The sequence below is a fragment of the Semicossyphus pulcher genome, unplaced genomic scaffold, assembly GCF_022749685.1.
Source record: "Semicossyphus pulcher isolate SPU_LCO1_2020_fin unplaced genomic scaffold, fSemPul1.0.p SCAF_18, whole genome shotgun sequence".
Lineage (NCBI taxonomy): Eukaryota > Metazoa > Chordata > Actinopteri > Labriformes > Labridae > Semicossyphus > Semicossyphus pulcher.
In genome coordinates this window covers 24,444,315-24,458,361 of record NW_027211691.1, presented here as the reverse complement: position 1 = coordinate 24,458,361, position 14,047 = coordinate 24,444,315, and the positions used below count along the sequence as shown (strand labels likewise).

At 43.2% G+C, this 14,047-nt stretch overlaps 1 protein-coding gene across 1 annotated transcript; it reads right to left on the bottom strand.

The window, feature by feature from the left end:
* Positions 1 to 1,717: 1,717 nt before the first annotated feature.
* Positions 1,718 to 12,163, bottom strand: hhla2b.1 (HERV-H LTR-associating 2b, tandem duplicate 1). The gene is made up of 7 exons (XM_069667778.1): positions 12,094 to 12,163; positions 5,730 to 6,077; positions 5,164 to 5,448; positions 4,668 to 4,994; positions 4,142 to 4,249; positions 2,350 to 2,409; positions 1,718 to 2,014 (listed from the first exon to the last, which is right to left on the bottom strand). The coding sequence occupies exons 1-7, from the start codon at positions 12,161 to 12,163 to the stop codon at positions 1,908 to 1,910; spliced, it is 1,305 nt and encodes a 434-aa protein (XP_069523879.1). The 3' UTR covers positions 1,718 to 1,907.
* Between the last annotated feature and the right edge of the window lie 1,884 nt (positions 12,164 to 14,047).

Sequence of the window (14,047 nt, the reverse complement as noted above, 5' to 3'; positions counted from 1 at the left end):
CATCTGCATTCCTGACATTAACAGTTCATATTTGATTAGGAAACTTAAAGTTGATTTAAAAGCTTTCATGTGAGCATTCAGCTTCTTTCATTTGTCTCACATCTGTTGCCGGTGTGTGTGTGAAAATTTCAGCAAAATCTCAGCAACCTTCATCTGCTGATAAAAGTCTGTGAGATTGTCAAAATGTCCAAAAAAGCTAGTAAGTGGAGGACCTTGAGCCAAGACTGTGCGGAAGATCAAAAGCAGACACACACTTTCAGTGATTAGTCTTTTTAATAACATTATATTATTTATGACACATTTGTGACAGAGAAACAGAAACTGTTTTAATCTGTTGTTGATAATACATTAACAAGAGTCTTTGTTCTTTTATGACAGCAAGTTAAATGTTAATCTCGCCACATAAAAAAGAGTTGGATTCACAGTCTCACTCCGTCTTTGTATTGCCGGCTGGAGCTTGACCTCTTGTCGTGTCCTTCAAGTACAGTGAAGCACGACTATGTAGGTAGAACAGGAAGTCAGTGTTTGATTTGCCGACAAATGTCCAAGAGCAGACTCTGACTGACGAAGGTCCTCACTAGTCCCAGGAAATATTGACTCGTACCACAGTAAAAAAAGACAAAATCTTTAAAACATCAAAAAATTCACACGTCTCAGTCTCCTTAACTTTGCAAATGATCCCTGGAGTCCACACAAAACTTAAAGCAAGAAACTTCCTCCCTTTGTCCCAGTGGCACCCGGTGCTTGCTTACTGTGTCGATAAAGGCCTGTCACACCAATATTTAAACCATGATTAGCAGTAGAATCACAAGAGGGAAGTCAATTTACATTTTACTTTGCGTAAAAGTTTGTCTTTCAGATGCTGTTTACATGTTTTGGATCATGGCAAACCATCTTGACAGTATGGACCTTTATAGCGACTGAGAGAGTCCAAAGTGAAAGAAGCTAGCATAGCCTATAATCTGTGTTGTATCATTCACACTTATTTAGCCCTCTGTTGGAATATAAACTGTTTATCAACATAGCAATAGTTTAGAAACACTTGTGAGACAGGAGCAAAAAAAAAAAAAAGATTTGACTGAACTGTGTGAACTTACTGTATCTTTTGCGAGAGAGCCAAGCTAACAAGGTAATGACTCGTCAAAATTACTGTTAGCTAGCCGTGTTGTTCGGCTAGCTGTCCTTTTCCTTTCTAGTAACTGTTTATTAAATGAAAAAGTGTAAAATAGCAAACAGAATGTAAACAAAACGGTAATGAGAAAATAGAGGAGGAATTGTTATGACTGAATAACGCTGGTTTAGCTAGCTAGCATGATAGCGTTAGCTCAGCAGCTACAGCGATTCACCCTGTGTCTACTAATACTGTAGCTACTACATAATTAAAGTCGGACCATATTTCACAAATGGAGCAGTATAATGACTGCTTTCTGGTGAGACTGGGCCGTGCACAGTTTACTTCCACAAGGTTTGTTTTTGATCTTTAAGCGAATCACTTGGACCACTGCAAACTCAGCCCCAATAATTCCTGGGCCAGCCACAGTTTCGGACCAGGAACAACACAAAGGACATGTTCACGGCTGACATGGTTCCTTGGTCCCTCCAGAGGTGGAAACAGGCTTGTAGATTCAGCAGGAGGATTCATTAGGGTTCCTTAACATGTCCCTAAAAGAGCTCCTTAAATGACAGCAGATTCTTGGCTGCACTCTCAGCGCTGACTTAATGAAGACACTTGAAGCGTGTAGTTTTTAGAGTGCATATTCCTAGGCAAAAGTAGTCATTTTAAAGTGTACCCTATAATAAATTAAAAGAAAAATGCTCTTCAAGAAACGTCCTGATGCTAAGAAGCTGTTAGTTCCTTTTCATTGTGTAGCCGTGTGCGTGTTTGTTTTATAAGTATTTTATTAGTTTTAGGTGTTTGCAGGATGTTTGTTCTCAGCGCCGGTCTGTGTTCCCGTTTGTCCGTTGGTGCCGCCGGCAGTGAAAGGGCTGCTCTCGTTCGGGTCTCCTGTCGGGTCTGTATGAATGAGAAGAAACGATTCTGGGTAAGAAGATGAAGGAAATAATTAATAAAATAAATAATTTTCTAGACGTGTTTTAAATAATAATTTAATAAAAGCTTTTTGGAGGCTGCAGTTTGTTTTTTAATGCATTCAAATAAAATATGTGTCTATTATATCTGTGTACTTTATAACATCAGTAAACTAAATATTATTTATGAGTGGTGAAGATGAGCAGTTAAATTAAGAGTAGAGGAAACTTCTCAAGGACACAGCAAAGACTTAATCTGTAGCTCCATCTAGTGTTTAATTTAGGTAGCGCGGGTGATATATTTTATGTTGTCATATTGACCTTTAACTGAATGCAGCTCTGTCACCTCCTCAGGGTCGTTTCTGGCGTTCGTGTTGTTTCCTGTGAACAGAGGAGAGAAAAAATAAAGTGTGTGAGAACAGCAGGAGCCATAAATCACTATTAAAGCACCTGTATGAACTGAACCTGATCCAAAGAAAACTCTTTCACACTCAGGTGTTCAGTTACCTTCTTGATTTGTCTTAACATTGTTCATCTGACCTCGCCAAAGTTGTCGCGCCTACATTTCCAACAATGCATCTGGCATAACCCGGATCCAATTTTTTGTAACTGGTGTGACGGGTGTGGGTGTGTTTTGAAAGGTGTCATTAATTAGCCTGGATCATTTGTGTGTATAATATATTTAATTTCTTTTCCACTATTATGAATACTTGTTTTAAAAGCACAGTGAAGGGTGTGTTATAAAGCCTGCTGATGCATTATTCTCACATGGACACGTAATGAATGATATTTGTTTTATTCTCAATAAATCATCTTCTGTAAACAGAACAGATCACTCCTAGTTCATCCAGAAACACACATTTGACGCTTTACTCACACCTTTCTTAGGATCCTGGATTTGATATCAGAAGATATTAGATACCGTTAAACATCTAATTTAAGTTTTGATCCACATAAAACAAACACTTCACACTTCCTGTTTATATTATTTATTATTGTTTATTTTTATTTGTAACTTTTAAGTTTCAGTTTATTTCTTTAGTATAAATATGCAGTTATAGAGAGTTATAATGTAATTAAATAGTCTTCAGTTTTGCAGTATTCATACTACACTTGATCTTTACATGTGCGTGCTACTTGTTGTGCTATATTTAAATGCAGCTTGTGAACATCTATAGATCAATAATGTAATTTATATTCTTTTGCTGCACAAACCAGCATTTTTACTTTTGATACCTAAAGTACATTTTGCTCATAATATCTGTGTAATTATGTTGAATGTACGGTCTTTATCTTTTTTATCTCTTTATCTGTGTATATATCTGTATGTTTCCTTTTTCTTTAGTGGAGGAAAAACTGCGTCATGGCCGGCAGGAGAGGACAAATCCATCAAAAATGCAGATGAACTCCTGGACGCTGTCTAACTCGCAGAAAATACTTTTGATACTTTGGCCACCTGGACGTAAATCAGCATGATAAGAACTAACTATAATGACAGAAACCATGTTTGAGAAAAATGTATTTGATTTTATAGTTTGACTCATGTCCCATCTGCTAACATGGAGGAGGTGGGCTTTATGAGCTATACTGCAGCCAGCCAGCAGGGGGCGACAGAGAGGGTTTAGCTTCTCTTTGAGGGAGCTGTCATCTTTTTATACAGTCTGTGGTCAGGAGGATGATGTTGGGTATTTTTTAAATTTGAGTATTAGTTTAGTTGTTGAGATTCGACATGTTGATTGGCTGCAAACGTGCAGTTTGCCTGATGAAGGTCGAACACCGAAACATTGAAAGTTAGACAGTGTGCAGGAGTTTGTTTCGTCCTCTTTTCTTGAATTAAATGTTGTTTTAAGGGTGATTACATTTCTGCTCTAATGTTATGTAATTTACAGAATCTGTTAAAATGTGCCATCAAATGTTCTGTCGACTGCACAGCAGCCTATCACAGTGATGTTTGATCCATAAATGATAAAGGCAAACAATTTAAGACCAAACCAGAGAATTCTGACTAAGTGGTCTACAGCCCTCTCGTATGACGTGTATATGTTGTTTCAGTCCAGTCAAGTTGTCTTCTTTTCATCACTGAGTGTCCACATCTCCTTGAATCCATCTTTACCTTTCAGCTTCATGTAGGCCAGCATGCCCGCCAGACCGAGGACCAGCAGTGCGATGACCAGACCGACAATCCACCAATGAGAAGCCTTGTCTGCACTTCTTCCATCGACTGCACACAGGTAACAAAAAGATACGAAAAGAAAGTTAACCGATGCACAATTTAAGTTGTTTAAGTTCAGCGTGAAAACATTAATATTCTCTGTTGTAAGTGCTGATTAAAGAATAGAATCCACCAAGTATGAAGATGACTGGATGAACAGTTCTTGAGATATGTGAAGGACAGCCTGACCAGGATCTCTTACTGTGCAAAGTTAAATTACTAAGCCCCACCTTTAACTGAACCATATATCTGTGGAACCAGTGGGTTGGGAACAAGACAGTCAGGGTCGGGAAGTCAGGCAAACACGTTGTTGGTTTGGAGCTTTTCATGGAATGTGTTTACAATAAGAAAACAATAGACGACTAAAGCTGCTTTAATATCTCATGAAACCATCACAGGCCTTATAAGTGTGTGTTTGTGACCTCACCGTCAAGAGCTTCGATAGTGACATCCGTGCGTTCCGTGTGAGTGCTGTGCGGCACGGAGAACACACAAGTGTAGCTGCCCGTGTGCTCCGAGTGCTTGGGGTCCATCAGCCGAAGAGAGCCGTCTCCAAACGGGACCATGAAGCCGTCCAGCTGCACGTGGTCGTCCCAGGGCGGCGAGGAGACGCTGTCCCCTGAGTGGCTGTCGTAGGTGAGGATGTGGGAGGGGTCCTCGCCGTTGGAGAAGCTCCAGTGGAGAAAGGGGTTGTTCAGGTAAGGAGGGGCAAAGCAGGGGATGGTCAGGTCTCTGCCTTGACTTCCTCTTATTTCTAGCAGAGAGAAAAGAAGTCACTAAATTGTTTGCTGTTTAAATTGCTGTTTGATTCATAAACAAACCTTCGTTAAAATAATGATACAGTTGTTTGAAAAGGACTTCATCATTTATAGAGAGAAACTGAATGTGTAAGAACACTCAAAAGAGCACGGAGTCCTCCATACCTCGTTCTCTAAGCGAGGCTGTCCAGGTCGGACCACTGTAAGAAGTCGTGACTCTACAGATGTAAATGAGGTCAGGTTGTCCCTCCAACCTCCTGAGGCGGCTGTCCACCATGTACAGCCCCTCTTTGTCAGACTGAATGCGTGTCACCGGTCGGAGGTCCTCGAAAGTGGGCGGCTCAGTCGCCCAGGTTACTCGAGGAGCTGGGAAGACATTACGGGCCGTGCACTTCATCTCCTCGTAGCCACTCAGCCTCGTCAGCTCCAGAGACAGAGCTCGGATGGGCGCTACACACACACACACACACACACACACACACAGACAAAGACACTCAGCATGCTGAAATGTTTCCCAGCAGCCCCTTGTGATAGACTCTAAATGCCAGCGCCTGATATAGTCCAGCACTGAGTCATGTCATTCTCATATAGATAAGGTAAGAGGCCTGTTAACACAGCGGTATGTGAGCACAAACATTCTTGAAATAGTTAAAATGATGTAAACGTTAAAGGTCTCATTATGCATCCCAAAAACAGCTCATTCTGCTCTTTAGATTATTTCTTAAACTCACCTTCCACCTTCACAATGACCTTTGCCTTGTGTTCGCCCGTCGAGGTGTGCACGTGACACCTGTAAGTTCCCCTGTCCTTGGGGTTACTCCTCGTGAGTATGAGCGTTGCGTTCCCGTCGGATATCAGGTGTGGGAAAATGAAGGCGCGGCCTGCGAGCTGCTCGTTCTGAAAGTGTTCTTTGCTGCCATCCTCGTCGTCGTCGTCGTCGTCGTCGTCGTCCGCATTGTCCCGCTCGAACTTGTACACCACCACGTTCTGTCTGAACCACTCGATGGTCTCCCCGGTCGACGGCTGGAAGCTGCAGGGGAGCAAGCACTCCTCCGAGATGACGCACGTCACAGTGACGTCTGAAACATGACATGGAGAGATGAGGTTAGATCACACTGAGAGTTTCTCTGGATGGCCTGGCCCTGTTTACATTCATGGTAGGGCTGCGCTTTTCACACAGGGCTCTAAGTGTCCCCCTGTTTACCTCCACAACCAACACCAGCTGTTGGTGCAGCATGCATTAACACTTACGTACAGTGCACATGACAGACTTCATACTGTATGGCAGCGTTTTGCAGGACCAACCTCCTGTTCTGGACTAAAAACCACCTGCTCAATTCTTCTGTGCAAAACAAATGCTGCTTATCAGATATCTACATCCCTCTGCTGATACCTGCAAACCTTTGTGTAGTCGGGTATTTCCTTTACCTTCAGATATTAACGAACAACTCAAGGAAGAAAGTCCTGTTATTAAAGTTTTACTTCTCTCAGCTGGTAACACAAAACGATCTAAAGGAGGACAAAGAGACGGTAAAAACTCAGGACGAAGTACTAGTTAGCTCGAGATTTACTCATCTAAGTCAAAGTTAGATGACGGAGTTATACATTTGTTCGCTTATACATCATTAGGTGTATTGCAACATTTGGCTGCTTGACATGAAGGAGAAGGAGCCGGTGTGTTAGAGCCAAATTAGGGGTTCTTGTGCGATAACATGAGTGTAATTTATTGCATTTACAGAGGGTGTCGCTGTGACGCTACACTTCAGGTATAAGAGACAGGAAAATCATTGTCTAGGTCAGGTGTGTGATCCCGGAGGGGCAAAAGGTTTTTGATTCCAGAAGGACAAAAGGTTTCCCGCCACTAAAGTTGGAAGTTTTTGTTTGTTTTTCACGGTTATGGACTTTATCTACATTTTGCACTGAGGAGTTAATAATCGAACTGTTGTAACTGTCTGGCTGCTGATCATCTTCAATGTCGACTGCGTCAGCTGAGTCGCTCCGGGGTTAGACGCGTCAGTCGTGCAGTAGTAGACTGTAGACTTCTTGAGTTGAACTGTTCATCATCGTGCTTTTATCGTCGACATCTGAAACTTTAAGGACCCCCTCCAGTGGAAATCAACCTTGTAAACATCTCCATGTGGTGTTCTTCATGTGCTACAAGACATATCAGGGACAACATCAGCATCATCTCCATGTCTGGGCCTGTCTGCTTTTAAAGTCGAGGTGAAAGGAAAAAGTCATTTTAATCCTTTTAGCTCACATCCCCGGTAATATTGTGCATCTATTTCACAATATAGGCCAAAAAAATACAGAAAAATCTCTTTCTTCTTATTCTTATATCAAAATCGATCATTTTTTCTTCCAGTAAAACTAAATTTCACGCGTGCTTACGTAAGTCAGCACCAAACAATTTCAACCAATCAATCTGCAACATTTAGCCGCAGAGCACCAAGAACGCTCGGTCAGTTAGCTAGCTACTGCGCTGTGGAGAACGTCTGTCTACGCCCACTTCTCAACGATCAAATCAAACCCCTCCAATGATATGTCCCGCCTGCACGTCCTGTTTCACTCGGAAATACGTCACAATACGGAAGCTAGATACTCTCGAAATGCCGTTTCAGCTCGACTTTAAACTGCAGTGTACCAAGGACAGGCTGACCAACACGTTTTCAGATTGGCAGGTTTGTGACGTCACAAACCTAAGGAGCCAATCCCGCTAATGGACGGGCTGACGCTATGCGTATCATCATGTGTAACCTACGGCAACCACTTCGGCAATGCACGAGCAAGCTGTAACCGTCATTGTAAGCTTTGCAAACTCACTACTGACTACCAACGTTAACGTTACGACTACTAATTGCCACTAAACGATGGCAGAGACGTGTTTTGTTTTCGCGACGGAGGGGGCGGTTGTAAATGTGCATAGTGGGTGGGGCCTATGCAGATGGAGGAGATGTCTTGGGAGAATTTTTACAAGGTAATTAAACGTTTTTTGCATAAAAAACACATCAAAAATGTATTATTTCAAGCAGAGCATTGTATACGTCTTAAAACACGACTGCAGCTGCTCTTTAATTTAAATAATGATGTCGGAAAGGGAAAGTTTGTGGCTTTAACTTTTAATAATATTTGTTGTTGGAGAAACTAATAACAGCTCAGCCTAGAAAAGACAATAACCTGAAAAGAAATATTTAAAAATGGACTTAATTAAGTTGAACATTTTGTGGATTATAATCTTTCATTTTGTGACCAACCCTAATATATAAACAGCTCCATAAGAACTCATAGGACGGATCATTTGGCAGAAGTGCTTCAGATATTCAAACTCAGACCTACAACGTGGATTCATCTTGTGTTGAGTGTTTGTGTTTGCAGTGGTAGCCAAAACATAAAACCATATGACCTCTTCATCATCTGGATATTGAGGATATTGTGTAAAGAAAAACATCAGTGATACAGAATGGGGAGCTGTCTGTTTTCCTGACCTCACTCTTTGTCCCAATTGTGTCCGTGATACCCTCCTTCGGCTGGCTTCTGACCACAGGTAAGGGTTGGAACAGAGAATATAGGTGCTGTGCAGGGTCAGCTTCCTCTTCACCACGACCTGATCCATTCTCCACCCATTTCAGAACAACCAGAGACGCAACAACTCCTTCGCTTGAGGCAGTAACTCTCTCCCCAGTCAGAGAAGCATTGCATCACACTTGGAGGTGCTTAAGGTCTCTCTTCAATGCTCAGTAATTCCATCAGCCGGTCACTGTTGTTTTTATTGATGTCACTCATTAATTGGGGACAATTGTTACTCCACTATCTCGTTTCTGATCTGAGACATGTTTAAAACTTTAGCTAATGGTCTTTTGTTGGAGGAGCTTGTAAAGGGATTTCATCAGGGCCAGTATGGACAGGAGGAAAACCTGTTTCATCTGGGAACCGAGCAGATTTCAGAACATTGTGAGCTTATCTTTCAAGCATGTATAAGCACCTTTGACCGCACCTCAACAGAGTGCAGCTGTCAGTGCACAAGGTAGGGACGGATCCTGCAGACAGAAAGGTTCAGAACCAACGTTTTAACGATTTCTTGTTGAACCTTCACCAAATATAAAAGTTTGGAGATTTTGGTAGGATTACCCTCTGTCCGCATGTGGCCATTCCTGACATCCTCAATGCTTTCATACAAGCGCTCAAAGGCAGACCCTAAGGATGACATCAGAGGAAATGGCCGCCATACGGAGATGAGCCTTCGAAGGAGGCGGTCTACCAATGCACCGCCATTCGTAGCCTCTGTGGACCGTCTGGTCTGGTTTGTGTCACCATCTGTCCCCGCCCTTACCCTTTGCGTCATCAAACGCTGCTTCTGTCGCCTAGCAACAGGTAGCTTGCGGGCTAAGTAGCTAGCATAACCAACTTTATTTTAAAGATAATTTTTTTCAAGGGCCCTGAAACCAAAAAGGTTTACAGTGTATTCCTCGGCCACGTAAGAGTCCGCCATCTTGTTTGAATTGGCGCGCAGTGCATCTTGGGATACGTTGGGCCGCAGGGGATGCACCCGACGGATCCTTCGTGGCCCGGGAAAAGGAGGAAACATTTGTCTAAAGGAGCCTTCGAACTGGGACAGCCTTCGACGCGCCGCTGTGACGCAATCAGCCTTCAAATACGTCCTTCAAAGGCTGCAGCCCCGGGATTGGGACACAGCGGCTGGCCTGTGGGCAACATGTCTTTTGATCCCATAGAGGCAGCTGTACACACTCTGATTCCTTGAAATGTTTGAATGGCTTCTGATGTTTATCTTCACACTTGGACAACCTCTCCTGAAAAGTCACTTCCTAACTCGCTCAATTCAGCCTCCGTTCCTCCTCTCTCTCCAAACGGTTCTCTCAGGACGACCGTTGGAAACAGCTGGATTCAAAACTAGTATTACATCATTGGTCTGCTGCCAAAATGTGTCGGATTGTCGTTGAGAGTTTGCCGCATATTCACATCGACGTGTTTGCAAGACTGTGCCGGTTACTGGGCCTCGCAGCACATGAATGACTGGAGGAATTAATCGTTGCTTTATCACCTGCGTGCTTCTTTCAGCACCTTCCCCCGCCTCTGGCCGTGTTGTGACTGACACTGCCTGCTCATGCTCACAGCTGCTCCTCTCTTCTCTTGTAAATCAAAGCCTGGCAGAATCTGAGGAGTGACTCAGACCTGTGACTCACACCTGGGCGATGTAGCAAAGCAGCCGACCGGTTTCCCAGCCAGGTGATGTGGCCTGTGGTGCCCTTGCAGAAAGTCTTGCGGTGAAGCGTTTGTGCTCGACTTCACACACGTAGTTATGTGATCAAATAAACACTTAATACAATCCACTTAAGTACTTTTAACTGATAAACAAACAAAGTTCATACTTTTAGTGAAAGCTTGACAACTTTACAGCCTGAATTATATCCAGCAACAAAAACTGTCAACACTTTCTTTAGCGCTTAGAGCTAACAAACGTCTTCAACAGACAAACCTGATAAGCATCATTCCCCACAGTGGTTTTAATGTGTATTTACTTATAGTGACTAAGAATGTGTAAGCAGAACTTCCTCTTCTGCCTATGTGGCAATGAAAAGTGTATTTAGCTCTGGTAACGGGCAGCCCTTCCTTCTGTTTGTCAGTCACACTCACACACTCTCCTGTCAGTCTCTCGAAGCGGTCGCTTTGAGGACTATGGTGCGATATTCTCTGTTAGCATCTGTTAGCTAAAACTGTTAGCATTTTTAATAAGGTCTTTCTGGGCTCGCTGTCTTCGGACATTACCCTCTGTGACACCGCGTTTCCTGTCTGCTTGACAGTTGTTTAATGATGTCATAACTCCGCCTCAGTTGTTGGTTAACTCGGCCGACTTTTGAGCCTCTTTGTTTCGGACGATCACCGTGTCTCTCCGTCTTTCATCCCCCTGGCTCTGTAGCTGTGAGTGACGGCTGGCTTCAGTCATGAGGGGGTCACTCGCTTCACAGATAAGAGGCGCCGTCTACTGTTAAAGTCTAGACCCCGAATATAAGATGATCCCACTTTTTGTCTTGTCTTATATTCGGTCCAATACAAAGTATATTTTCTCTTTAAACTCAAACTGCATCTTTTTCAGATTTCTGTCCAAACTCAATTTAAATGGATAACGGTCCTGATGAAGACCTAAGCTGGTCGCCTCTTCTGGCTCTTCTTCTTCAGTCTGCATTGGATTGTTTTTTGAATGACAATTGAATTTTACATTTTTGTTACAGTTCATTTTGTTATTTTCGCATCGAAAGGAGACAGCTGAGGTGGTTCAGGCAACTGCTTAGGAGGATGCCTGCTGGACGCCTCCCTTTGCATCTTACAAGGAGGAGACCCCAGAGTGGACCCAGAGCTCACGGGAGGGATAATATATCCCACCTGGCCCGGGAACGCCTCGGGATGGATGGATTAATTTCCTTAGCGATCCAAAAACCCCCACACAGCAAGACCAGGCAGCTCTTCCACTCCTTTGTCGTCTAAATTTAATTTAATTTTATAATGAAAAGAAGTGAAACATGTGGTTACTGAGGGACATTATCAAAGGCCAACTCAATGTGAAGAGCTGAAACACTGCGCGTGTCTCAGGCGTTAACCTCACCTGAAGTTCTGCCGCCTCCACCAAACCCAGTGTGAGTCGCAGTTTGTTTCTGTTAAGGACCAAATGGACTTTGTTCGGCTCGGGAAAAAGGAATGTGGTGTTTTCTTCTTCTTCTTCAGCTGTTAGCAATCACGTGTGTGAGTGAAATGTTACCTTCACCCTCAGACATCATTAAAAACAGACCAGACACACTCGTCCTTAGAGTCCAGCTGCTTCTCCTCTTTCTCACTTTCTGTGGTCGGAGAATATTTCCACCCAGACGTCAGCACTCGGAGGGAAACGTGTGGAAAAGCCACATGACTAATACAGGACATTTCTCTGTTGCAGGAAGAGAAAAATCCCAGAGTCTTGTAACTGTTGGATGAACAGATAATCAGGTACTGTAAGGAAACCCTCCGGGCTTTTCTTCCCTGTGAATGTTTCCCTGCTCAGGGATCGGTTGAGGCTGCTGGACAAAGAGGCGTTTGTGTCCTTACCTGGGGTTTTGTCCTGCGTGGCAAAGCCGATCCAGAGGAGGAAACAGGCCCAGGTGTGTATCGCTGACATGACTTCCTTTCAGTTAAACGAGTCAGGCGGACAAGCAGACACGTCTTCAGTCCATGCTTCTTCCACTGTGGGTTCTTTTTCTTCAGCACTTTCTCTTGGATCTCTGTGGGTGGCTTTCATCAGACACACACAAATACAGGGAAAAGGAAGAGAACAAGTATAATTAAAGACACATTTCTGATGTTTTTGACACAGGAAGGTATACAGTGTGAAACGTGACAGGACACGTGCAGCTACGCGAGGAGAATCCACGTTTGATCCTGTGATGAGTGGGGAGATTTGGCCCCGTCTCCCCTCAAACCTCCTTCAAGAGGAGAAATAAAAGTGAGATTTGCAGCTGAAGCCCTGCGGCCTTTCATCCTCCTCAGACACCTTTTCCTTTTCTGCAGCGTCATTCCTCACTGTCATTTCCTCGGCTTATCCTCCACGTCGAGCCCTCTCTTTTTATCTCTCAAGTGGTTTGATAAGCTCAAGGAAAGAGGATACGTCTTTTCACGCACAATAAAACTCGGTCATGTTATCTCGACACTATCGCAACTCAAAACAAACACAGGTGAGCTAAGAACAGAACAGCAAACAGCGCGAGGAAAGAAGAGGTGAGGAAGTCTGCTGGAGCTCATTTCAAACTTTAAAGAAAGTCAGTCGAGGAATGAAGAGCAGGCGCGCAGCAGGAGTCGTTCTCAGACTCTCCTTCCTAAAGCTGAAGACATTTCTCTCTTTCAGCGCTCGACTGCAAACGGAGCACATTATCTTTTATTTACACCTGATGCCTCTCTGCTGGCTGCAGAACAAAAGCAGCACCTGGATGTTTTCCAGATATCTCCTCTTGGTAACAAAGCAAAAGTGGAGCGACGGTTGAGCGAGCGTTCAGACTTTTGTCTTTGCTTGTGTCCTGCAATAAAACTAGTTTGTCTATTTTTCTCAAAGAGGTGCGGATGACTTTTGTGTCTCTGTCAGAGGTTGTTGTGATCAAATAAAACACAAGATTGTCGTCCAAAAACTTCCAGCAGGCGAGATTCTGCACAAAACCAGATCAATATATTTGAATGATTCCAAGCGAGCAATCTTTAAACAGAGAACATTTCTAACTGCTGCAAAACAGGTGAAATCCCCTCAGAAAGGTCAAGTAAGGTCAGACAGGACAGTTTAACTAAACTCTGTGTTAGACACCAAAAACCTACAGGAGCAAAAATATAACAAAAGACTGCAACAAGAAGTGAACAAACGTTTGTGCAGGTGCACGATGCGCCTGCAGTGCTGCCTCGGAAAGTTAAATAAAAGCTTTTCAAAGCTTTAATCTGTAGTGATAACCCTTGAACATTATTGTCCACTAGTTATTAAGTTACTAACAACCAGTCTTTGACCTCATTAGTCATAGATGATCTTTAACTCAGCGGGCTTTACAGGAAAATACAATGCAAGAATATGCAGCAACTAAACGGCACACTGCGGACTCTGAAACATCCACCAACACGGCATTATATTCTGTTTCAGTATTAATGACACTTTATCACAGTAGTAAACACACTGCTGGTAACTAATTCAACTCTGCACTCAGTTCTTATCTTAGAGTCAGTGCATCATAAAGTCTTTACAGCCGCAGCTCACACGGACACAAGAGTTTTAATCATTATAATATGAGAGAAAAGCAACAATTAGTCAGATTTGTGCAGAGGCACACGACCTTAATTAAGTGTTAATAACCCTTAATTAAGATGATAAAGACACTCCCAGGGACTCAGTGATCTGCAGGTCTTCTTTACATCAGAATGAATCAAATGAATGCAACGTGCACGGACGACTATATGAAAGAACATGCGGCAAAAAGTCGTGCAGGGAGCCGTTAGACTGACTCTGCTGCAACTTAAATACTATCATGGTGTT

Bases quoted from the DNA above. Each gene is read 5' to 3' on its own strand.
- hhla2b.1 (XM_069667778.1), bottom strand. From the start codon at position 12,163: ATGTCAGCGATACACACCTGGGCCTGTTTCCTCCTCTGGATCGGCTTT. The intron at 6,078-12,093 runs GTAAGGACACAA...GTCATGTTTCAG, and splicing joins CACGCAGGACAAAACCCCAG to ACGTCACTGTGACGTGCGTC. The intron at 4,995-5,163 runs GTATGGAGGACT...TCTCTCTGCTAG, and splicing joins AGCCTCGCTTAGAGAACGAG to AAATAAGAGGAAGTCAAGGC.